Consider the following 27,365-nt stretch of genomic DNA (forward strand, 5'->3'; position numbering starts at 1 on the left):
AGGGAACCACCAGAAGACTCTCAGAGGTGGGCCTCAGTGTCTGGGCTGAATGATTGGGATGGAGCTGTGTTGGTCTGCTGTGTTGTTGTCTAGTCGTTTAGTCGTGTCCGTCTTCGTGACCCCATGGACCAGACCACACCAGGCACTCCTGTCTTCCACTGCCTCCCGCAGTTTGGTCAAATTCATGCTGGTAGCTTCGAGAACACTGTCCAACCATCTCGTCCTCTGTCGTCCCCTTCTCCTTGTGCCCTCATTCTTTCCCAACATCAGGGTCTTTTCCAGGGAGTCTTCTCTTCTCCTGAGGTGGCAAAAGTATTGGAGCCTCAGTTTCAGGATCTGTCCCTCCAGTGAGCACTCAGGGCTGATTTCCTTAAGAATGGATAGGTCTGATCTTCTTGCACGGGACTCTCAAGAGTCTCCTCCTGCACCATAATTCAAAAGCATCAATTCTTCGGCGATCAGCCTTTTTATGATCAGACTTCTTTACACGAAAGCTCACACCAATAACAAACTTAGTTGGTCTCTAAGGTGCTACTGGAAGGAATTTTGTTTGTTTGTTTTGATGGGGATGGAGACACTCCTTCAGGTACATAGGGATGAGGTCGTTTAGGGCTTTAAAGGTCAGCACCTACACTTTGAATTATGCCCGGAAACCAACTGAAGGTTTAAAAGGAATACCAAACAAACAGTGATGGCAGAGACTTTTTCATTCAATTGGAAAAAATCCAGTTGTTTCTGGAAAGTACAGGTAATGAGCACCTGTCCAATTTCAACAGGGATTCTGTCAGGAATATAGCTATCTCCACCTTGAACTGTGGAGGGCCTTCCTTATATGTGAGTACCAAAATCCTGAACCTGCCCCGCCAGGAGTTTGACAACGAGTTCAAATCCCATAAACGAGGTGTTATACGCTGAACATGGTTTTTCCTCCCCCCCCCCATCAAATACAATGCAACATGTTTTGAGACTGCTCAGAAATTGTGATCAGTCCAAATAATGTTATTAGGTTGCTCACAAGGTAGATGGGAACAAAGCTTGCTGGTACTTAAAACAACTTTAGTTCTAGTCTTCTGTAAAGAATCTGTGGGAATGTACCAAATGTACTCAGCTTCCCTCTCCATATACGTTAAAATCCAAAATCAGTTAAGGCATCCTTTGTATTTTAGCATCCTTCATCTCACTGAGGTAATTTCAACAGATCTAGCTTGCTAAATATATCAACTCCCTGTATCATCTCAGCAACAGAACTGGGTTCTTCTTCAAATATTACCACAAAATAAGTTTTACCACCTCAAATTTTCTCTCGCAAAAGTGAAGCTACATTGGGACATTTAAAATAAGGAAGCAGTATGTTACTCTAAACTTTACTTATCTGCAGGTGTAAATACATAAGCCTAATAATAAGAGTTCCCACTGAGAAAAGTGTTACTTATATTAAAATATTAAAACTATTTAATGAGCTTTCTCCCACTGCCCTCCAAAAAAGTAAGTTTAAGTGTGTGCCTTAACCTGCTTGAGGCAAAGGAAGTTTCAAACATATTGGATTTGAAACTGGCCATTATTTCCCATGTTGCAAAAATGGCAATTTTATTTCCCGACAGCAAATGAAACTGTCAGGAAAATTTAGATGCAATAAAACTGTGTGGTTAAACCAACATGCTGGATTTGGACTAAAACTGAATTAAAGGAATTAAAATTAAGCATTATGTCAGTCAAAGTTTATAAAAACTTTATTAAAATGGGGATATTTGGTGGGAAAACCTGGGAGTTTGGGCCTCGGCGAAGCCCAACAGGACCTGTCCATTTCATCTCTATCAATTGTGTCACATTTGGAATTTGCACAATGAAAAATATTTTGCATAAGTGTCTTGCTCCTGGCAACCTTTCCACCTTTATAAAAAGTTGTCAAGGCAGTGTGTGACTTTCGCGGTGCAGAGTTTGAGAATGGTGGCTTCAGTCCAAGGCTAGCTAATAACGGCTGACATGCACTGGAACCTAGAGGCCTAAATCAACATTGTTTTCACAGCTGTAATTAAGCCACCTAATCAGAAGCACATTTTGACGGGACAGTTTCTGGAAGCCAGACATTATAATTTCTTATGCCTGGAGCGCAGTGGCTCATGAGAGGTCCTCATTTAATTTCAGTTTGTGTGTGAGTGTGTGAGTGTGTGTTTTAAAAGAGGCAGTAAAAAGAAAATACTATTTGGAGGGTGGTGGTGGGGGAGGCGGCGGGAAAGCAGGGCGCATCTGTTGAAATGAAGCAGGCCTATGTGTTCATGTCTTGACCAACTTGCAACCCACCCTCCTCCAGCCGTGCGCCGAGTCCCCGTCTCTCGGGTGGCAGCTGTGCGCAGTGAGAATAGGGACCTCTGCCAAGATCAACAGATGAGCTGGTCTGAACCGGCTCTCTGTGTGTTCCGATTGTAAATTGTGCTGGTGATGATTAGAGAACTCCAACACAGGATGTTGACTCTTAAAACTGTCCAGAGAAAATAAGTTTTGGGTTGCTTTCCTTCAAATTCGGTTAAAAAGGGGGGGGGAGGGGAGAGGAAAGAAAAAGTAAACCCTTTTTGTGACTTGGTGCGCAGAGTCGAGTCTCTGGCTGTCAGATGATTCCTCTAACATGATTCACACAAATCAAATAGCCGTGTTGTTTTTTATAAAAAGATATAAAAGGCCCTCGCAACGTTCCCACAGCAAGACCCGTCATCTCGAAGTGTTTATAGAAGAGAACCGCTGCTGAGTGCACTTCTTTAAGAAGCAAACCCAAAGTGTTTTGCATACGACACCACCTGCTAAAAGGGAGAGAGGTACCTGCAACTCCTTCAGTATCTAGAAGCTGGTTAGCACTTGTTATGACTTACCTATGCCCTGGTCACACTGAACTGTCATCTGGCCCATGCTCTGTGGAACTGCTGCAATGGGGAACTTTAAACATAAACTTTCAACCTCAGAGGCCATGGTAAGACTATCACTACGAAAGCCCTAGTCACTGGGGTCTGATTACGTTTAGTTCTGCATTTTAATTGCATATGGATTCTATTAACTTGCCCCTTTGCCTTATAGGCAACGTTTTAATCAAATTACTACAATTTTCAAATATACTACGATAGCTTGACAAGGTAAAAGTTCACATGCCTAGCATACGTGGAATAGCAAAAAACAACAACTTCATATTGAAGAGGAAATAATTTTTACAGACACACACACAAAGCAGGAAAATTTGTCAAATTATTCTGTTGCTGCTTGTTCTCATGAGGGCAGTAAAGGTAAAGGGACCCCTGACCGTTAGGTCCAGTCGTGGCCGACTCTGGGTTGTGACGCTCATCTTGCTTTATTGGCTGAGGGAGCCAGCGTACAGCTTCCGGGTCATGTGGCCAGCAGGACTAAGCCGCTTCTGGCGAACCAGAGCACCACACAGAAAGGCCGTTTACCTTCCCACCAGAGTGGTACCTATTTATCTACTTGCACTTTGACGTGCTTTCGAAATGCTAGGTTGGCAGGAGCAGGGACTGAGCAACAGGAGCTCACCCCGTAGCGGGGATTCGAACCGCCGACCTTCTAATCGGCAAGTCCTAGGCTCTGTGGTTTAACCCACAGCGCCACCCGTGTCCCCATGAGGGCAGTAGGGATGGGGTATTTCGATACTTTAGGCCAAACACCCACTGCCACTCTAACCCTCTAGATTCTGCCCCAAGCTTCACTCCTCATTGGCCATGTGCCACACGGTCCCTGAGGGCTTCTGCCCAGTTGAAATAAGTCCTTGAACTGCAATACTGCAATACTTTTGCTTGCTTGCCTGGCTGACAAGATGAGAAGGTGGAATTCAGTGACACAATAATACATTGGTACCTCTGGTTGTGAACGGGATACATTCCAGAGGCCCGTTCGCAACTTGAAAAGCCTGCAACTTGAAGCGCTGTATCTGCGCAGGTGCGCGGCGCGATTTAGTGCTTCTGCGCATGCGGTGAAACCCGGAAGTAACCCTTTCCGGTACTTCCGGGTCGCCGTGGGACGCAACCTGAAAAAACGTATCATGAAGCAAACGTAACATGAGGTATGACTGTACTACAGTTCCGCCTGCGCAAGCATTTCTGCTTGACAGATGGAATCACGGAATTGTAGAGTTGGAAGGGACCCGAGCGTCATCTAGTCCAACGCCTTGCGATGAAGGGATCTCAGCTAAAACATCCATAACAGATGGCCATCCAACCTCTGCTTAGAAACCTCCAAGGAAGGAGACCGCTCCAATGTCAATCTCCTTTCTCGTACAGTCGTACCTTGGTTGTCGAACGCTTTAGTTGTCAAACAAATCAGCTCCTGAACAATCAAAACTGGAAATGAGTGTTCCGGTTTTTGAACATTTTTTGGGAAGCCGGATGTCTGATGCGGCTTCTGATTGGCTGCAGGAGCGTCCTGCAGCTAATCAGAAGCCACGCTTTGGTTTCTGAACGTTTTGGAAGTCGGACGGACTTCCGAAACGGATTCCGTTCGACTTCCAAGGTGCAACTGTAATTGAAGCCATTGGTCTGAGTCCTATCCTCCAGAACAGGACTTTTAATAAGTCTTTGTAATTTCTTCTTTTTATTTCAGCTTTGTGAAGCATCTACCATTTAATCATATACAAAGTCACACTCCATGCAGCAGTAGCAATTGCAAGACACCTTGCTAGTGGGAAAGGAACATTTCCAAGCACTTAGCATTGCAGTTCCTGGGAAAATGCAATGTCTCTATGACCAAAGAGCTGTGCAGAAGAGACGTGTCAGGAACCCGACAAGAAATGAGTAACACTTTCGTTGGCTGTGCTCAAAACTATCTGGGAAGGCCCTCAGATCTATGATTCATAACAACATTGTTTTCCCCCAAACATTCTCAGACTGCCTGTCCAAAGGTCTCCTGAATTGTGTCATCTCTACCTAGCTCAGCATGTGGCATTTCATCACAACGACACCTCATGGAAAACAAATGAAATAAATACCACACACAAAACCGCATAAAAGCATTAATGACACAGGCGGCGGTTGGATTGCGATATTAGTGGGGATTTGCATCCAAAAGCAACAACTCTTGATATTTCCAGTGGTAGGATGACAGCCCAGCTCTTTCTCCAGCTGTTATCTCACTTGCAACCATCTTCTCCTGAGGCTCATAATTCTCCCCCCCTCCCTTGATCTGAAGCTGTCCTCCTGACCCCGGAACATTCCCATCCCCTCTTCATGCATGCAATCCCCGTCTCCTCAGGTTGTCTCACTCCATCCTCCTCCTCCTCATTCTTTTTTGCCCGTTTCCCCTCTCTTTTGTGATACTATCTAGATTCCAAACGTTTGAGTAATTGCTGGGAATTCCTCCCAATATGCAATATAATTGCATAACTCTTTGTCTGCGGCCAGGTGGACATTTTTTCCGTTCTTTGTGCACAAAAACTTCAGCATTCTAAACTAAAACCTCCTAACGTTTGCAGAAATAACTTTGTTTCCTAGTGCCTAACGATTGCAGAAATAACCTCGTTTCCCAGTGCCAACAACAGGATTTCCCTGCCCTCAAGCAAGGAATGGGAATAGCTGTTCCTTCTGTGGGATTGTGGGTGGCAATCATACTCTGGAGTGGTGGATTTGTCCACTATTTGGTTGCTGTTGTGTTTTGGGGTTGTTGCTGTTGTTTAGTTAACAGAAAGCAAAACATGCCTTCCGCAGAAGGACAAGCCTTGATGAATATGTGGACAATGTGCATATTTGTTCGAATGCCTCTAGGTATATCAACCATGATATAGCTTCAGCCATGCATAGCTCAGTTGGTTGAGCATGAGACTCCTGGTATGCCCTGCAGAGGACCTTAAGGTCCATGAATAATCATAGTTTAGAGGTCCCGGGCCCTAAGGAAGTCAGATTATCCTCCACCAGGGCCAGGGCCTTCTCAGTGATGGCTCTGACCTGGTGGAATGCTCTGTCCCATGAGACCAGGGCCCTGCAGGATTTAACTTCCTTCCGCAGGGCCAGTAAGACCTATTCCACCTGGCTTTCAATTTGATTTTAACCTGATCTTTTATTCCCCTTCCTTTTATTCCCCCTCCCCTCTTTATGAAGATTACTGCTCTGGGATCCCACAGCTAATTCTCCCCCGGTCTCCTCACTGGCCCAAATAGGACTAATTTATCCAGCTAGCCCTGGTGATAATCTAATGCTTATTGGATGGATTTCCCCAAAAAATTGATTTTTGAATTCTGAATTTATTCATCATGTTTTATACTGTATTTTATGCTGTTTTTGTTGCATCAATTAAGTGTTTTAAATCTGTTGTTAGCCGCCCTGAGCCTGGTTTTCTGAACCGGGAAGGGCGGGGTATAAATAAAAAATTATTTATTATTATTTATTATTAATCTCAGGGTCATGGGTTTGAGCCCCAAGTTGGGCAAAAGATTCCTTCATTGCAGGGGGCTGGTCCCTCCCAACTCTACAATTCAAAGATTTGATGATTCCATGAAGTTCAAGTTTATTGTTTCTTTTCGACATGATCACAGGTATGGTTCTGAGCCATGTGATGCAAACAAGAGTTGCCCAGACTCTTTCCTAAGCCAAACTTGGGAATATTTGAATAAGCAATCACTGAATTAAACAAGACCAACAGGGAACCAGGCAGAGAGGGCCTTCTCGGTGGTGGTGCCCTCCCTATGGAACACCCTCCCATCAGATGTCAAGGACATAAAGAACTACACAACTTTTAGAAGACACCTGAAGGCAGCCTTGTTTAGGGAAGTTTTTAATGTTTGATGTTTTATTATGTTTTTATATTTTGCTGGAAGCTGCCCACAGTGGCTGGGGAAACCCAGCCAGATGGGTGGGGTGTGTATGTATGTATGTATGTATGTATAAATAAATAAATGACAGATAGGCATAAACTAAAACAGTATCAGTTGAGATGAATGTTGCTAAACTAAGTGTTATATTCATCTCCTTTTAAGGATTTTGAGAGTCCTGCATTCTGAAAAAATTTGGGAGCCCATACAGGCTTAGACCTATTTAGTTATGTGCAAATTATCCATTGTGTATGCAAATATTACCCATTAATTAAGAATGATGGGTAATATAGCTGAGACGTTTTCTGTTTTGATAGGTTTTGCATTCCAAAACATGCAGCTGCAGTAATACAATGCTAACACTTTGTGTCTGTACATGGGACCTGGATAGTTTATAAAGCATGATTTCAGAGGCTTTTCGCTCCACTTCAAAAAGAGTTTGTTAGAATGAACTTTCCTCAAAGCTCTCTCTGGCCAGAGGAAAGCAGCTCCCTGCGTAGCAGGCTGCACTTGGCACGGCGCCCACTCCCTTGTTCACAACTTAAGCACCAGTAGCAATCGCAACAAATATTCAGACGGAGACAAAAAGGAACATCTGAAAAAAGATGCTGAGTTGAACATGTAAAAACCAAGCAAGATGCCCAAGATACGTAAAGAGTTTTAGGCCAGTTAAGACTCTGATTCTAAATTTTGCACGTGTGTTAATAATAATAATAATAATAATAATAATAATAATAATAATAATAATAATAATATTTATTTATACCCCACCCTCACCGGCCAAAACCAGGCTCAGAGCGGCTAACATCCAATGTATAACACATTAACATAAAATCAGGCAATCAATTAAAATATATCCTAAAATCAGATCAGGATCAGAGTAAAATCCAATCAGATGTTGCCTGATGATGGCTTCCAAAAGTGCACAGATGCAACCCCACACCACACTTTCGCCCTAAAAAGCTAAAGAAGTAATGTATGAATCCATGGCCTGATAGCTAAACCGTGGCTTGTCTTAATGTCTGGACCACAGGTCTGTCCGCAGAGTGTGGTTTGGTTCAGGGGTGAGACAAGCCACAATCTTGAACCCGTAGTTGTTCTGCAAACATGTATTTGTTATTTCCCATCTCAATTACTTCAATGGGAGAGAAAATAACTTTTGATCCACAGCCTCCCCCAAACTGCCCCCAACACATCACTTTCATATCCTAACATCCCTGAGGGACTAATGGGCAAACAAGTGATCTTGGTGGAAATGTCTTCTTCCACCCCAAGAAGGAGGCCTTGGGTGACAGACCTTCTCCTCTACCTTCCCTGATCCACAAGGTCCAAGCAACCCTCATCTGCCCTTCCCACAAGGTAAGGATTGCTCCCTTTGTTAGCCTTAATTTATATGTGGGCAATAATGTTTCATAGGTTAAATTAGACTTGAAATTGGATTAAATCTTGTAGTACGGGGTGGGGAAGAGAAACCCCATGTTTCATCGGCAAAGAATATGCTATGACTGAAAATATAGATGTCCATGGAGAATATTCACGTTTTAATTCACCAGTTTGGTTCGGAAAAAATAACTAACAATATTACCGTATTTTTTCCGTGTATAAGATGCCCCCATGTATAAGGCACCCCCTATTTTAGGTGACTAAATTTAAAGAAAATGAGGGGAGATGGCCCAAAGTTGTTGAGCTTCTTTAGGGGGAATTGCACATGCGCCATCACCCCAGAGGGACCACAAAGAAAGTTCATCACAAAGCACTGGTCCAATGTGGATTTCCCTCTTTGGAAACCTGCCTGGACTTCAGATATCACCTTATTTGTATCTGCCCATTCTTCTAGTCTCCCAAGAAGGAGCCTGGCATATAGTTTGGAGGCTACATCTAACCAACTAATGGGTGTATAATTGGCAGGATTTTTCTTATCACCCTTTTTATATAATGGGGCAATTATACTCAGCTTCCACCCTTCAGGTATGCGACCTGAGCTGTTAAGGTATGAAAACAATTTTGCAAAAATGGGTGACCAGAAATCAGGTCTTATCTTATAGATCTCCATTGGGATCATGTCTTCTCCTGGAGCTTTATTAGCTGGTTGGCTTGCAATTAGCCTCTTAATCTGATTGGGCGTGACGTCTGGCCATTCTGGCAGTTCTAATAACTGAGTATAGTAAACTTGTGGGGGTGAGTCAGGACAGGGGCCATATATTCCTGTAAAATATGTCACCCAATCCGTTCCTTGGACAGATGCTTCTAACGAGTAGCCCAGCCCATTTGTGCCTTGGGTAACCAGATGCCAAAATTTCTGTGAGTCCTTTTGAAGTGCTGCATCTCCCAAAGTTTTCCGCTGGTGTTCATAATATACTGTATTTTTCGCTCTATAACACGCACCCGACCATAACACGCATGTAGTTTTTAGAGGAGGAAAATCCATAGGCATGCCACCCGTAGGCATTCCCTCCATAACACGCACAGACATTTCCCCTTACTTGTTAGGAGGGAAAAAGTGAGTGTTATGGTACAAAAAATACGGTATTTGTTTCTTGCTTTTAAGTAATAATTTATAATTGTATCGTAATTGGGCTACCTCAGCTTGTAGAGCAAGACTGTGTTTATCCTGTTTTAACTTCAATTTTCTAAGTTCCCTAGCTAGGCATTTTTTGCTTTTCTGACATTCCTTATCAAACCAAGTCTGACTTTTAAACTTTTTGTCCCAGAGGGACCATTGCTGAGGGTTGGCAAAGTGGGCAGCCGCTCCCCTGAGCGGGAAACGCTCCCTAGAGCGCGGGACGCCAACCAGCTGGCTGGCACGCAGCTCCCCCCTCCCCACGCCACTATCCGTGTATAGGACGACCCCAGTTTTTTGACATGATTTTTGAGTCAAAAAACCCCTCCAATACACGGAAAAATACGGTATTTCTTAATAGGAGGTAGCAAACCTTTAAAGAAACTTTGCTCCGGAATCATTGCCAAAGAAAAAGGAGATGTGACGCTATACTTTTTGATTTGGCAATCTTACACACAAGCATTTGTACAGGACAAAAGGGTGACAAATTAATTCAACTGTTTCCTCCTCAACTATAAAGACTTTTACAGGGGGTGGTGATCAATTTGCTCTGAAGGGCAAAAGTCAAATTACAGATAGCGTAATATACTCCATCTTTCCAGCAGAGCTACGTAATAAATAAAAAACTGGGTTGTAATGCAACCCAGTTATGCAACCAAATGCAGGGATCTGTAGAGTTGTGTGGCAGAGTAAAATTCTGAGGGGAGGGGGGATAAAATTATTATTTTTATTACCGTATTTTTCGCTCTATAACACGCACCCGACCATAACACGCACGTAGTTTTTAGAGGAGGAAAATCCGTAGGCATGCCACCCGTAGGCATTCCCTCCATAACACGCACAGACATTTTCCCTTACTTTTTAGGAGGAAAAAAGTGAGTGTTATGGTGCAAAAAATACGGTATTTTAAAAAAGCAGACACTTACCGAATGCAAGCTTTCATTTTCACGAAGGCATGCTGTTTGGAGTTCTGATTTCAGAGCTGCAATGTGATGCTGGTGGGACGCTATTTCTCTCTCGAGTGTAGAGACTCTGGAGCACGCAAGTTGATAGACATCGATGAAACTTACAATCATTGCCTAAAGCAGATGGAAAAGGAAAAGGAGTCGTTGTTATATACAAATGCTGGTATCAGGTCTGTGTCATCTGTGCCTAACCATGTTTCTGAAGAAGCAACATCTTATTATTTAGTTTGTATAACTTACTTGCTTACGAACACACTCCCCCCAAAACTGAACATCAATACTCGCCTCTTAAAAATATATCAGATTGTATACATTTCTGCCAGCGCTGCAAATGCTATTCTGTTAATCTCACAAAGCTTTCATTTCACTTTCTTCTACAATGTTTAAAGAATAATGTATTTGGATGTGTAAACAGAGGTTTCTGGACTCATCTCCCAGCTAATTTCACTCAGCGAAGCTCTGAAGAACACCAGAGAGGGAGTACGAACATTTTCAAAATGAATGGACTTGCTAATTCTCCCAACTCACCTTTAAAAAGAATTAGATTTAATTTGGCATGAAACTAAAGAAAGTTACAGACCTCTGAAAGTAAATAATCTGATTACAATATAGCTGGGAAAATAATTCTGTTCAGGTATATAGTGAAGGAATGTCCCAGCCGTGTAATATTGATCAGACCGATAATAAAGTTAACTGCACAAGAGAGTATAAATGATTTGGCAGTGCTGGTAACTTGATATCTGACCTAAATAGTATAACACTATTGGGATTATTGGACTTCTTTACAACTGGTTAATCACATTTTATAGTTATAGTTTCTCTCTGAAGTGACCTGTACTGATTTCTCAAATGTTAGAATAGCATTAGGGCTGCTATTAAAAAAAATTCTATTTCTTTACTGAATAAACCAAGATTAAAACAAAATATGGTGTGCTCTTTAGCATTTTCCTTTTTTTCTGATAAAGTAAATGAATGTTTTAGAATGATCAGGCTGGTAAACGTATGTATAGACCAGTGGTCAGCAAACTTTTTCAGCAGGGGGCCGGTCCACTGTCCCTCAAACCTTGTGGGGGGCTGGACTATTTTTTTTTGGGGGGGGTGAACGAATTCCTATGCCACACAAATAACCCAAAGATGCAGTTTAAATAAAAGGACTCATATAGAAACATGCTGATTTCTGGACCGTCCGCGGGCCGGATTTAGAAGGCAATTGGGCTGGATTTAGACCCTGGGCCTTAGTCTGCCTACCCATGTGAAGTGAAGGACATGAAGCAGGAGTTGATAATGCAGGTGAGCTGTGCACAAGCAAGCTGCCAGCTAGCTCTGCGGAGGCTCCTTTTATTGGCACAATATGCAAAACCAGGCAGATACATTTTGGGTTGTGACCTTTACACATCTTCCAGTCCCGAGATCGTGGGGTGGTACAAAGTTATTTTGGCACCTGTTTCCACCGCGTCATTTTCCCCTTGCACAATGTATGACGAAGGAGACAAAGGTCTCAGAGAAAAAGGTCACAGACAGGACACGGCAGACTACTGAGACCGTGAAAGGTTAGACAGAGGGCAAGATGTTCAGACAGCTGTGGCCTTATTGTGAAGGGGAGTGTGCGCCACACCCCAAGGTCACGCGTGCAGGTATCTGAGGCTGCCTGCGGGTGGGAGTGTGCTCCACAACCCAGCGATCATTCCTACACCTATGGTATAGACCCTCCAAGTGTCCCTATTTTTCACGGATGTCCCTGATTTAGAGAAGCCATCCCAGTTTCTGGTTTGATCCCAGAATGTCCTGCTTTTCCTTAGGATGGCCCTGATTTTATGCGAGAAATGTTGGGAGGTATGGAGTTCTACGACCCCCCCAAGCCAAGGAGATAAACAACTATATAACTTTTAGAAGACATCTGAAGGCAGCCCTGTATAGGGAAGTTTTATTTTAATGTTGAATGTTGAATTATATTTTTATATACGTTGGAAGCTGCTCGGAGTGGCTGGGGCAATCCAGTCAGATGGATGGGGTGTTGTTGTTGTTGTCGTCATTATTGAATAGGGTGTCCCTATTTCCTTTGTATAAAGGTTGGGGCCTAGACGAGTAACCAGAGTCCTGTTTAGCATACCATATCCCAACCATGGGATATGTGTGTGAGAGCTGGACCATAAAGAAGGCTGATCACCGAAAAATTGATGCTTTTGAATTATGGTGCTGGAGGAGACTCTGGAGAGTCCCATGGACTGCAAGAAGATCAAACCTATCCATTCTGGAGGAAATTAGCCTTGAGTGCTCACTGGAAGGACAGATCCTGAAGCTGAGGCTCCAAGACTTTGGCTACCTCATGAGAAGAGAAGACTCCCTGGAAAAGACCCAGATGTTGGGAAAGATGGAGGGCACAAGGAGAAGGGGACGACAGAGGACGAGATGGTTGGACAATGTTCTCAAAGCTACTAACATGAGTTTGACCAAACTGCTGGAGGCAGTGGAAGACAGGAGTGCCTGGCGTGCTCTAGTCCATGGGGTCACAAAGAGTTGGACACGACTAAACAACAACATTCCAACCCTGCAGCTCAGCTATACGTGTTCCTCAAACATTTTTGAGGTTCAGTGAATTATTAAGCTCATCTGAAAGCTCGTCTTGAAAGACCTACATTATTAAGCTCGTCTTGAAAGACCTACATTGGCTCCCAGTACGTTTCCGAGCACAATTCAAAGTGCTGGTGTTGACCTTTAAAGCCCTAAACGGCTTCGGCCCAGTATACCTGAAGGAGCGTCTCCACCCCCATCGTTCTGCCCGGACACTGAGGTCCAGCGCCGAAGGCCTTCTGGCGGTTCCCTCATTGCGAGAAGCGAAGCTACAGGGAACCAGGCAGAGGGCCTTTTCGGTGGTGGCGCCCGCCCTGTGGAATGCCCTCCCATCGGATGTCAAGGTGATGGACAACTACCTGACATTCAGAAGACATCTTAAGGCGGCCCTATTCAGGGAAGCTTTTAATGTATGATATTTTAGTGGTTTTTGGTTTCTGTGGAAGCCGCCCAGAGTGGCTGGGGAAACCCAGCCAGATGGGCGGGGTACAAATAATAAATTATTATTATTATTATTATTATCTGTAGAAGAAGCAGAAATATGATCATTTTGCAAGTATTATACCTTGGGATGGAAGGGGATGGTGGGTTGGAGAAAGAGATGCGCATTTGCACAGCAGATACAGAGAAGGAACTGTGTGTAGCGAAAAAGACCTTCCATGCAGGGGGTCACTCGCTGGCCTGGGACCACACACAAACTGCATTGTGATCACAGAATCACAGTGTGATTCCAACCCTTAGTGTGCTTTCAAACACTGCCTTTATTTGCAGGATATGGCCCAGATTGCTGTATTCATGCCTCGCTATCATATTGGGCTATGCATATCCTATTGTACACAACTATAGCTATATCAGGGATGCCGGTTCATAGAAGCATAGAGTTGGAGAGTTGGAAGGGACCCTAATATTCATTTATTTGGACTCCCTACAATGCAGGAATGGGCACAACTCAGTATTTTGGTGCAAGCCGATAGTTCGTCAGCTATTGTACTTGGGGGGTTTTGCTCACTGCTACTGATATAACGAGTCTATATTGAATACAGCAAATCCAAGAGCGTTTTTACACATGGTCTCTGTGCTTGAAACACATCATTTGTGAATTATGTCAGTGCACAGGCAAAAGTCGCTACTGATTTGTATGGCATAGCTAAGGGAATTTTTAAAAACTGTTTAACAGAAATACTTGTGAAAAAGCTTCCCCAACCCCTCAATTCCAACCACTAGATATTTCACGCAAAGTGTTGAAGAAACAATTCTACTTAAACAGTTACGTTATAGAGAAACATGTTCCTTTTTTCTCACGTTAACTTTTTTTTAATTCTCAATTACAAAAGGGTAATCTCTGTTCTTTTTTTAAAAAAAGCAACACAGAGAAAGGTTAAAACCCACTTGTTCAATACTGTTCAAATATCAGAAACATAGACAAGTACAAATGACCAGATAGAACAGTACGTTATGCAATCATAAGAAACTATAGGCGTTATGAATCAACTGCAACCCAGTCTAATCTCCCAAGTGAAATTTAGACAGCGCTACATACATTTTAATTCGGACAAGTTCTTTGGGGTAACATTTCCTACTTTCCCAAAAGGAACCATGGAATTTTCAGTATCATGTGTTCAGAGACTCATATTTAAATCTCAGTGGAAAGATGATATTTCCAGTAGCTCACAGTATTTATTAGTGTGCTGCCAAGAATGGATTTATTGCTGACTCAGCACAAAGTAACCTGTGCGGTAATTAAGAAAAATCAAGATTTCTGTTTTTGACTTTTTTTCCTATAGACAGTAGGACGAAGAGTCTATAACTTCTATAATACAGAACTCCTTTTCTGTTTTACGGAGTTCAATACCTTTGTTCTTTTTTTACAATTTGTTTTAAAATAGTACATTAAATTTCAGACTGAATATCACCTATCCTCTGCAAGGCTGTTTCTGCAGAGTCCAGCCATTTTTTAACTGATAGTCCATTTCTACCCTTCCATCCCAAGGAACCAGATTCCTCAGATGTGCCTGGTTTAAGGCGCAATGTCTGGACCTTTATTGTGCTGGTTAGCTGAAACGTTTATCTTCTGGCTTTGCCACATTTACACCAGAAACCGGCATCACACAGAATTTACTGGTGCGAAATTATTCTCTTTGGTATAAGAATTTTTTGAATTGCCAAAGCTCTTACAACCATGCAGACAGACAATAAATCCCACATAGGTACATTAAAACCAAAGGAAAGAGAGACATTTGGAAACATCCCACCCACTTCTAAAAGGCCACAGATATTTAAAGGTCAAAAGCCTGGTTACATAGCAAGGTTTTAGCCTGGTGCCAGAGATAATGATGGAGCCAGGTGAGCCTCCCTGGGGACAGCATTCCACAAATGGGGAGCCACTGGAGAAAAGGTCCTGTTCTCATGTTGCCACCCTCCAGACCTCCTGTGGAGGAGGCACAGAGACATTTGCAGGGAAACCAAAATGCTTGTTTACAAAGCTATTGTACTACCAACCTTACTGTATGCTTGTGAAACGTGGACCACTTATAAACGCCATCTCCAACTCCTTGAAAGATTAAATCAACGGTGTCTCTGAAAAATTGTACACATCACTTGGGAAGACAGGCGAACTAATGCCAGTGTACTGAAAAAGCAAAGATCACCAGTGTCTTGATTCTTCAACATCAACTTTGTTGGACTGATCATGTTGTGTGGATGCCTGATGATCATCTTCCAAAGCAACTACTCTATTCCGAATTAAAAAATGGACAGCATCATGCTGGTGGTCAACAAAAGGGGTTCAAAGACTCTCCCAAGGCAATTTTTAAAAAATGTTGTATAAACACAGACAACTGGGAAACACTGGCCTGCGTGCGCTCCAGTTGGAGAGCAGCCTTTACCAAAGGTGTCATGGGCTTTGAAGACACATGAACTCAGGACAAAAGGAATAAACATGCTAAGAGGAAGGCATGTTTGGCAAACCCTCTTCATGGTCCACTCCCACCCGGAAATCAATGTCCCCACTGTGGAAGGACTTGTGGATCCAGAATTGGCCTCCACAGTCACTTATGGATTCATTGTTAAAAACTGTGTTTATGGGAGACAATCTTAGTTGGCTACGAGTGATCACCAAAGAAGGAGGAGTCACATGAAGAACGGCTTGGAGGATAATCTCAGGGTCCAGATCGGTTCATATGACAAGGTGCGGTCCTTGAGGCATTGTGGTCCTGAGCCGTTTGCACCCGGAAACTAATTGGCGGCCAGTGCAGTCGGAAGCAGATGGGCTTGTGCAAAGGTGAGCCAGGAAAGATCACCTGAATTCTGCTAGATTCACCTTCTGCTTGTAGCTTCCATGTTCTAAAATCCCTGCGATGGCAGAGGGTTTGCCCCAGCCTTCAGCAAAAGATTGGGGGGGGGGTGCAAAGTGGAAAATCCTGCTGTAGAAGAGAAACTCCAGTGACGGTTCTCGAGATCCCACACACTGCTTTCAAAAAACGGTGATGATGATGATGATGAAGAGGAGGAAGAGGAAGAAGAAGAAGAAGAAGAAGAAGAAGAAGAAGAAGAAGAAGATTGATAGAGAAATGCAGCCTCTTGATTTCTTACTGAATTCGCAATACTATTACAGGGAAACTAACAACAGAACATTTGAAAGTAGTCACTTATCATTATAAATAAAACCAACAACAAAAAAAGAAGGGTTATACTGTTCTTGATTAGAAAGCAATCATGTCTTCCTGAACCGTTTTTTACAACCCAGACAGATTCATATGGAACGTTCATTTAAAAACCGAAATCCCTTCCAGACTGGGGAGTATTGTAAGAATGTCAGTGGGGCAGGAAAGCTAGCCACAGCAATTCTGAAGGCTGAAGAATTTTAATTTCAAGCATTAAAAAGCCATTTTAAATTGAAACACAGGATGTAAGTTAATAAAGCCTAAAACATACACGAGGCTGCCAATTTTAGAGTAGAAACAGTAACAAATTACTCAGGAGTAACCAAACGCAAGGAAGTAATAAGAGAGCAAATGGTTCCTGAGTGACCCCCTTCCTGTCCTTTTGACCTTTTTACTTTTCTATTGTACATTATATTATATTCTTAAGAAAACATCTTATACAGATGGGGAAACCCAGCCAGATGGGCGGGGTATAAATAATAAATTATAAATTATAAACACGGTGGCAACAGAGTTTACTCCCAGAGAATTGGCCAATTTTAAGAAATGACCTCTGGGCCAATACCAACTTCCAGAAACAGCTCGCTGAACATGTACAGTGGTACCGTGGGTTACAGACACTTCAGGTTACAGATGCTTCAGGTTACAGACGCTTCAGGTTACAGACTCTGCTAACCAAGAAATAGCACCTTGGGTTAATAACTTTGCTTCAGGATGAGAACAGAAATCGTGCAGCAGAGGCAGCGGGAGGCCCCATTAGCTAAAGTGGTACCTCAGGTTAAGAACAGTTTCAGGTTAAAAACGGATCTCTGGAACGAATTAAGTTCTTAACCCAAGGTACCACTGTATGTTGGAAGCTGCCCAGAGTAGCTGGGACAACCCAGTAAGATGCGTGGGGTATAAATAGAAAATTATCATTATGGAATGGGACGTCTCTATTTTCATCGGAGAAATGTTGGAGGGTATGTAATCTAACCACCCATTTCTCTTTGTTATTCCCCAGACTACTGAGATATAGAGAGTTTAAAGCAAGGACTTTTCTTTTGAGTCTATGACCCCAGGGCCACCCTTGTTTAAACAGTGTGATTCTTCAGTGAAGCCATAATGAGTTGATTCCCCCACCAGCCAAAAGCTGTTGACTTGGTCTTGTAGATCTTCTGACTGCTGGTACTATGGATCAGTCTACAGTGGTACCTCGGGTTACATACGCTTCAGGTTACAGACACTTCAGGTTAAGGACTCCACTAACCCAGAAGTAGTACCTTGGGTTAAGAACTTTGCTTCAGGATGAGAACAGAAATCGCGCAGCGGCAGCGGGAGGCAACATTAGCTAAAGTGGTGCTTCAGGTTAAGAACAGTTTCAGGTTAAGAACAGACCTCCAGAACGAATTAAGTTCTTAACCCGAGGTACCACTGTAATGTTCCATGTTCCTTCCCCCCGGTAAAATTCTGATAGATCAGCAGTGGGGAACTGTTTCACCCCAAGAGCTGCGTTGCATTTGGGGCTCACCTTCTGAGACTCACATGGTCAGAGCTTCCAAGTGTCCCTATTTTCCAGGGACAGTCCTGGATTTACAGAAGCCGTACCAGTTTCTGATTTGATCCCAGAATGTCCCGCTTTTCCTTAGGACATCCCTATTTTAACTGGATAAATGTTGAAGGATACAGAGTTTTCGAGCCAAGGAGATAAAGAACTATAGAACCTTTAGAATACATCTGTACAGGGACGATTCTTGAGGTTTAATGTTTATTACATTTCTATATGCGTTGGAAGCCGCCCAGAGTGGCTGGGGCAACCCAGTCAGGATGCGTGGGGTATAAACAAAATAATAATAATAATAATAATAATAATAATAATAATAATAATAATAGGTGGTGTTGTTCCATAGGACGTCCCTATTTTCATCTGAGAAATGTTGGAGGATATGCCTTTGCATTTAATTAATAAGATCAAGGAAAGTCACAGTTATTGCCAAGTTTGAAGCAGCTCAAGAAGAATGTTCTAGAAAACAGAGCTCTCACTGCTCAAGTTGCTAAATGACTTCTTGCAAAGAAACTGTTATTATTTTTAATACTTTCATTCATCTATGGGGTATTAAAACGAACGTTCTTTACTGCAGGGGAGGGCTTTAGTAATGTGGCGCCCTGGGCAAGGACAACATTTGGCAACCCCTAACTCTGAGTAAGTACCAATATAAATATAGGTATTATTATTATTATTATTATTATTATTATTATTATTATTACTATTACTATTTTGGGCCACCTCAGCTTAGTGCCCTGTGTTGCAGAACCGCCCACACTGCCCTAAATCCGGCACTGTTTACTGTATCCAGTGGCCATTTTCCTGAGAATCTGTGACAATAGAAAATCGAAATAAGGCATAATTGAGGCTTATTAAAGATATGAGTAAACACATTTATGCACTTAAGGATATTTAGTAGACAGTTGAAGAATAGTTCCTTATCTGAACAGTTCAGAAGAGTTAATATTAACCATAAAGTATAAACTGAGCACTGATTTAAAAAATCATTTAAGTGAAGTATGTGTCTTCGTAGATGGATACATTTATTATTATTATTATTATTATTATTATTATTACCAATATTTCTTTTTGCCAGGCTTTAAGTAGTCTAAGATTTTAGAATGCTGATGTTGGGTTGTATCCAACTAGGTTAGACCCATTGAAAGGTTAGACCCATTGAAATCAGGGGACTTGGTCATGCTTAACTGATTTCAGTGGGTCTCCTCTGAGGATGACATCATCTAATACTATTCATAAAACCTTCCACTATGCGGTAGCATTGGCGTTCAACTTTATAGCAATATCAACTTCAGCAAAATTAGAGATTTTGGTCTTTCCCTGGCAGTGGGTGGTGAGGAGGATCGACTTTCGTCTAGACAAAGTTTTATCAACTGAACAGAAGCAGGAAAAAAGAACAACAAATATCAAACCTCTAAGAAAGTTGTCATATATATAAAATTATAATCATAAGCAGACCAATAAGATAATACAGGGGGGGAAACTGCAACAAAAATTAGAAACACAAAGATGAGGTTCTTCTGCTTTTTAAGTATAGAAAGAAAAGAAAATTCCAAATTAATATTTGCCTTTTAGGCTTCCAGCCTCCAGGAAATTCCTGAACTAAAAAGAATGTTAGTAGGTAATAAATTTACCTAAGGGCAATGTACACAAAGAGATGAAAAGGAACAAGAGAGGGAATAATAAATGTACTTCAAAAGAATGTGAGCCTAACTTTAGTGTAGCAAACTACTAGGATGAAAATCTGAAGAGACTACAAATGTTGTGTTCACTGTGAAGTTTGCTCAAAAAGTGACAACAGGCAAAGAATGTTTGGTGCAGAGCTACGAAGTAAAATAAAAATGGCACCCTGCATCTACACTGACTATTCTGCAGAAAGAATGGTCCATTCTACTTCTAGGGCAACATTCGCACCATTTTTTTCCTTAACAATTTGAGGGTTGTGTTGTGTTATGTTGTGCTCCCCATCACGCATAGGAGGGGAACCCGTGAAGTAGTTACAGATGTAAAATATCAGTGCATATTGACAGTATACTGTAGATTTCTGCTGGCCTTTCATTGAGGGAAGGGGGGAAATTAGATGCTAAAGGAAAACTAAGTACATTGTTCCATGTTGCTCATTCAAATTCATTGTTCCACGTGCTTCAAAACTGCAGGAAAGATGTATGAAGTTGCCCCTAATCTGGCACAGAACATGTCAATGGCTTCAGAAAGACAGTTTTGAAGGAAGACATTCCACAAATCATTTTGTTTTATTATTATTTGAGAGAGGGGAGGACATTGTGTTGAGTGGGCCGCCGAATTTGAATTCCTCTCAAAAGAGTATGCGTGAAAATGCATTCAGGTTTTTTCCTTTGTCCCGCAACTCCTTACAGCAGCTACAGAAGAGGCTATAAACTCTGAGGCATTTTCAGGCCTCAAAAGAGGCCTCATGGGAAACAACATTCGACAGAAACTGCTTTTCCGCAGCTGTTTGGTATATGCTTTAATGATCTTCTCTCCATGGATCTTCGTCTGACACCAAACTTGTGCTGGGCTTCATCTAAGCACGGCACATGCAAGTTAAATGCACCAGAAGGGAAGGCAATTCCATTCCAGTCCCCACACAAACACAGACACACTCCAGGATCCTTCACTGCAACTGCTTTGAGCCAAACCCTGCCCTCTTAACTTCAGTATCAATTGTGTTTTCTCTCCTGCCACTCACCCCTTCCACATCCCATCAAGGTCTTGGTGGACACCCAAAAGATGAAGAGGTCAAATCAGTTAAGATCAAATGGGCACAAGATATAGGACACAATATACAATTTGAGGACTGGGAGAAGTTGTGGAAGGTGGACTTGAAATTTACAGACCGTTCTCTTTTGAAAGAAAATTATATGAAAATTATGTATAGATGGTATATCACACCAGAACAAATGGCAAAAATGTACAAAACTGGGTCAAATACATGTTGGAAATGTAAAGAAAAAGAAGGTACTTTGGATCATATGTGGTGGGAATGTAGAGAAGTTAAAAAATTCTGGGAGATGATATATAACGAACTGAAAAAAAATGTATAAAATGACATTCTTGTTAGGGATTTTAGGAAGAGACCTGCCAAGAAAAACAAAGAATTTATTTATGTATGCTACAACAGTGGCAAGAGTCTTGTTAGCACAAGGACGGAAGAATGAGGAAACCCCAACGAAAGAACAATGGCAAGAAAAACTGATGAGTTACGCGGAACTGGCAAAGCTGACATATAAATTACGTGACAAGAACAATCGTGACTTCAAGGAAGAATGGGAACTTTTTACAAATTATCTAAAACAACAACAAAATGATTCTTGGCAGGTTTTGAATAAACACCCACAAATTTATTAGTAGAATATATGACAGATAAGGCAATGATATGTATAATTTTACAACATGCAGAGAATAATATGTGCAAACAAATCAGAGAGGGGAGCTGTGGGAAGTCTTTAGTGGTTGGGAGAGGGAGGGGGAAAGGGGGAGAAAAGTAATTGTTTACATTGATTGATCATTTGTTTTGTTAAAATTGCTTAATAAAGATTTTTTTTAAAAAAAGAGAGAGATAACAGAACCAGTTTTAAGCCAGCTGTGCTCAGCTTCTCAGAAGGAATAATCCAAACAAGAATCTTCTGCCTGTTTCTTTCACATAGAAAACTTTCCAGAACACTCTTGAACCAAGCAGAACAAGAAAGATCTCCACATATCAGATCAATACTTTATGTACTAAGATATGCAAACTGACAGACACCCCAAGAACTGAAGCTCTCTGAAGGATGGCAAATGGGCCATGAGAAGTAATGGCATGACTTCCTATTTGGGAAAGAATGGAGAGCACCTATTTGAATTCGGAAGATGGAAAGGAAACTGCTTCTACTGAAAACCGCAGCAGACTGGCACACAAGAGCCATCGTGGCATTTCTTGCCAAGTATAGATTGTCCTAAGAAGAACATTGATTTTCTAAATTAAAGCTGTGGCTCTATGATGTCCTGTTACTGCAGACGAAGTTCCAGTGAGTTTTGTGGGACTTGCTTCTGAGCAAACACGCTTTAAGAGATAGTGCTGCCTTATAATTAGGCGGGTCACAGCGCAAGTGGAGAAATTCAGTGAAACTTCTCTCCTTAGAGATCCTAAATCAGCATTTTGGTGTCCATTCAGAAATGGGTGGTGGAGGAGGAGGAGTAGTAGTAGTTTGGATTTGATATCCCGCTTTATCACAACCCGAAGGAGTATCAAAGTGGCTAATATTCTCCTTTCCCTTCCTCCCCCACAACAAACACTCTGTGAGGTGAGTGGGGCTGAGAGACTTCAGAGAAGTGTGACTAGCCCAAGGTCACCCAGCAGCTGCATGTGGAGGAGCAGAGACACGAACCCGGTTCACCAGATTACGAGTCTACCGCTCCTAACCACTACACCACACTGGCTCCGCACTGTGAACAAATAGAAAAGGCATTTGTACCCTTGGCCACAGTTTCACGGAGCTGGGATTAGACTTGCAGCCTATTCTGGATCCTGCTGAAGAATCATATTTGCAGCTGCAGTGAATATTTGGGCTGCGGTGCCCTAAAAGTGAAATGCAATCCCATGGAGGCTCACTTGCCACCTACTGCATTTAGGGGTGGTTTTTAACCCCCTTAGCACTTTCTTAGTTTTATCTGTCTTTTAAAATGTTGATTGAGTTGTTTCAGTTGGCTCCCTGCTGCTGCCTTTCTGTTATTTTAATTGTTGCGGTTGATTTATTGTACCATTTTATTTCTGAAAATTGTCCGTTCATGTTTGCACTTGCCAGTCAGGGAGTTTTTTTCTTCTTCTTCAGATGAAGTTTTGAGGTACAAACAAATTAAATAATGAAGTTTCAGAGCTCCTGATGAGGAAACAGAAGGGTCAAGATCTTCTCTCACAACACTCCTGACATTTCCATTATGGGTGATATCACTGAACATTACTGGCAACTTTCCACGCACATCCTGCGTACCACAGAATTTGCCGTTTGAACAAGGACTGGCGGAAGGTACTTTGGGATGGGAAAGACATTTAACTGGTGTGTGTTACCACCTTGCCACTTGAATTTGCATAATTTCACAAGATCCCTTTCTTCACGTGAATCTGGCAAAGGGGTTGGAAGCCACAGAAGAAGGGGAGAAAATTGGATTGGAAGTGGTGGAAGGCAATTATGATGATAACAATTGATATGGGATAGATATTTAAGGGTGGGGGGAATGCTTCCAAGTTTAGATAGGCATACTGTTTTTAGTCAGGCTTCAAGGAATGAGAGAAAGAGGATTAAAGAATAATAAGGACTGCTAGTGGAATGACTGACATAGTTGTTCGTTTAGAAATTTATAAACTGAAGTTCTGCCAAAAATGGCACAGAAAGCAGTATACAATACTAAAAATTAAAATTATTAAAATGTAGTTATGGACCCTGAGGAAGTCCACTGAAGAAAACTTGACAGAAGCTGATGCTACCTAGTGTCTGCCCCTCTTATAAGCAAGCACAGCAGTAGGGCACAATTTCAGTGGTGGTGAGGGCCAAGGGTCTGTCACCAAAATCTGCAGTTACACTTCAACGTGTCATCTGACAACTGTTAAAGGGCGCCTATTGAGAAGCTAGTTGTTGTTGTTGTTTAGTCGTTTAATTGTGTCTGACTTTTCATGACCCCATGGGCCAGAGCACGCCAGGCACTCCTGTCTTCCACTACCTCCCACAGTTTGGTCAAACTCACAGCCAGGAGTCCATGGGTCAGTTGTTAAATTAGGGGATTGCAGCTTCTCTCTCTCTCCAGTATGACTGAAATAGGCGGAATCAGCTCTTATATGGTAAAGCATAGTTTACAGCTGTGTGGATTTTTCCATTATGAAATGCAGTAAACTGGCTCCTTATATATTTAAAGGGCAACTAAAATGATGGTCGGCGGTTAGGTTTTAAGTCCCAGAAGCAGCAGCCAGGTATATAAACTTAGGGATGCTGGGGCAAACATAATTATAGAGAAATGTATTATGTATCTCTTAAAATACTGGAACTTGGGTACAGCCAATTAAACCAGGTTCAAGGACAAGCGTAAGGACATGTTTCATCACAGGCACAGAATGTAATGATAGTCGCTAAGCTAAGGAGACGTGGGTGGTGCTGTGGGTTATATCACAGAGCCTAGGATTTGCCGATCAGAAGGTCGGCGGTTCGAATCCCCAAGACGGGGATAAATAGGGACCGCTCTGGTGGGAAGGTAAACGGTGTTTCCGTGCGCTGCTCTGGTTCGCCAAAAGCGGCTTAGTCATGCTGGCCACATGACCCGGAAGCTGTCGGCGGACAAACGCCGGCTCCCTCGGCCTATAGAGCGAGATGAGCGTGCAACCCCAGAGTCGGTCATGGCTGGACCTAATGGTCAGGGGTCCCTTTACCTTTACCTTTAAGCTAAGGAGGCTTAAAAAGAGATTTAGCTCACAGAAGATGGCCTGTAGATGGCTGTCACCTACAGCAGCTAAAACAAATCTTCATGTTCACAAGCACAAAAACACAGGATGCCAAACAACGGGTGAGTATGACCAACACTGGACACAACTCCAAGTCTCTTTTACCCCCTTTGGCAAAATGGCAAGGGAGTCCTAGAATGGAGCCCAGGGCTACACCTGATAGTGCCCTTGCTAAAGAGCATGTCTTCATCTTACAAAAGAAACAGATTCGTGCCTCTCAAAAACTACACTCCTGATGCAACTGGGCTGAACGAGACATAAGGATGAGATGATTTCTGCTATTGCCATCATTTATTCTACTTTATATGGTTTTATTAGGTTCTCTTTCTTTTTTTAAAAAAAATTATAATTTTCACTTTTACAAGTTTTCCACATTTACATTCACCAAAAGAAAAAAACATGGCATTTGTCATCGAGCTCTCCTCCCCACCTTCCATGGTTTGATTTAGTTATCCTTTGCTGTTGCATATTCAAATTACTCCATATTCTTTCTTCTTCAGTTTTATCTCAGCTTTTTTGAATTTACCCCAATCCTCCTAATGTTTTAAATTTTTACAATGATTTTTCAAATATTCTACAAACCTTTCCCAGTTTTCCTTAAAGACTCTTTCTTCCTGGTCTCTTATTCTACTAATTTAACCAGCCATTTCTGAATCTTCCATCATTTTCATCTGCCATTCCTCCTTCGTTGGTAATTTCCCCTCCTTCCATTTCTGAGATTAAACCATTTGGGCTGCCGTAGTTGTGTATAAAACACATTTTTCTCCCCTGATCTCCAGGGACATCTAGACCGATTATTCCTAAGAGAAAGGCTTTTGGTCTTTTTTTTAGGTTCTCTTCCTGCTCTGCTACCCTGTAACAATAGCATTGCACTTTCATTAATTTGAAAATGGCACAAGTACTTTGCATCCAGCTGTACGTAAAAAAATGGGTGGGTGTTTAAAAAACAAGGAAACAGTGCCACTTCAAGAGACAAGCGAGGAAGCACTCCTTTCTATACCAGTATTAGTTAAATCTCTGCATTGACACGGGTGAAGTAAAGATGGGAAACCATGAATTTATTATCGAAGCGTAGGATGTTGTGGGGGAAACCAGCAATGCAACTTGGTAATGGACTGAACATAGAGGCAGGAAAAATGTCAATATGCAAATAGGTGAGCTAAGAGCCTTATTTCCTCATAGCATGATATAGAATATTGCCGCTGCTTCGTTTTCCACATAATGAGACAAAGTAGAATATATTGTAGCAGATCAACCTCTATTGGAAAAAGCACAAAACCATTTAAAATGCCAATCACATCATGCAAGATTCATAAAATAATGCACCAAGTGTTCCAGCGGTAATTATGTGGGTGAACCCAAACAGTGCTTGAGACCACAAATGAACTAGTCAAATTATTATTAGGGACCGTACAAGATGATTAACTTATTCAGCCCGTTGAAACACTTGCAGCCCTCTTTCCTTTCAAGTGGGACAAACTGGACTGGAAAAGATACGGCAGACATATGACTGAATTTCATAAAGCACCTGACATTTGCTAGGTGCTGCGCAAAAATTAAAAACACTACAAGTCCATGCTTTCAGGCCAATAATCTAAAAGTAAGGACAAGATACCATACTTTTCCGTGTATAACACGCCCCCTATTTTGGGGACTCAAAATTCAGAAAATGGGGGCGGGATTCCCCAAGGTTTGGGGAGGATTGCCCAGTTACTGAGCTTTTCTGGGGGGGGGGGGGGACACACAGCTGTTGAGCTTTTTTGTGGGGGAATGCCAAAAAACGCTCACCCACCAGACCGACAATGCTGCTTGCGTGCATCGCCGAAGCAACCTATCCTCTGTCCCATCGCCGAAAAAGGAAGCAAACAGCCTGGCCACTTGCCGCAGCGACAGCCAATCAACACCAGCCCTTGCCGCAGCCACCAATTACAATCTCCATCTCGCGGCACCCACCAATCCCACATCCCCACAGTGCACTAACCATGTATAAAAAGGTAAAGGTAAAGGGGGCCTTGACCATTAGGTCCAGTCGTGACCGACTCTGGGGTTGCGGCGCTCATCTCGTTCTATAGGCCGAGGGAGCCAGCGTTTGTCCGCAGACAGCTTCTGGGTCATGTGGCCAGCATGACTAAGCCGCTTTCTGGAGCAGCACACGGAAATTCCATTTACCTTCCCGCCAGAGTGGGACCTATTTATCTACTTGCACTTTGACGTGCTTTCGAACTGCTAGGTTGGCAGGAGCAGGGACCGAGCAATGGGAGCTCACCCCGTCATGGGGATTCGAACTGCCGATCTTCTGATCAGCAAGTCCTAGGCTCTGTGGTTTAACCCACAGCGCCACCCGCATGTATAAGATGACCCATAATTTTGAACATGATTTTTCAATTAAAAAAACATAGTCTTGTACTTGGAAAAAGTATTTATCACTCTCCTTTTATACAAAAATCTCCAAATAGGTCCAAACTTCAATGTCTAAAACTCCTGGTAGCGGACAAGGATCTAGAGATCACGCTAAGTGTGGACAAATTCTGTGACTGCCATAAAACTTAGGGAACAAGCTGTACTACCAAAATGATTAAGGTTTTAAACGACAATTTTAGGTTATATTCTAGTGATCCAGATTTAATATATATTTTTAACTGCCGCTATATCTGAATTGTCTCTGTTATACCCAATTGCAATTCGACGTATTCTTGTTGTGTTTTATGATTTTCCTGATATTGTAAGTGAGCCAACTGGTCTGTGACAGTAATAATAAAATTCATAGGTTACCAGGATGTGAAT

General features: G+C 42.3%; 1 protein-coding gene across 4 annotated transcripts in view; it reads right to left on the reverse strand.

The window, feature by feature from the left end:
* CCDC171 (coiled-coil domain containing 171) overlaps positions 1-27,365 on the reverse strand; it is a 209,797-nt gene that overhangs the window by 21,158 nt on the left and 161,274 nt on the right. For all 4 annotated transcript variants that reach the window (XM_083482216.1, XM_083482214.1, XM_083482215.1 and 1 more), the window contains one exon: positions 10,280-10,432. In XM_083482216.1, coding sequence (XP_083338342.1) covers positions 10,280-10,432 — 153 coding nt within the window. The remainder of the gene's footprint in view (positions 1-10,279; positions 10,433-27,365) is intronic.

This window comes from Podarcis liolepis (genome assembly GCF_965112155.1).
Source record: "Podarcis liolepis genome assembly, chromosome: 17".
In the NCBI taxonomy this organism is placed as follows: domain Eukaryota; kingdom Metazoa; phylum Chordata; class Lepidosauria; order Squamata; family Lacertidae; genus Podarcis; species Podarcis liolepis.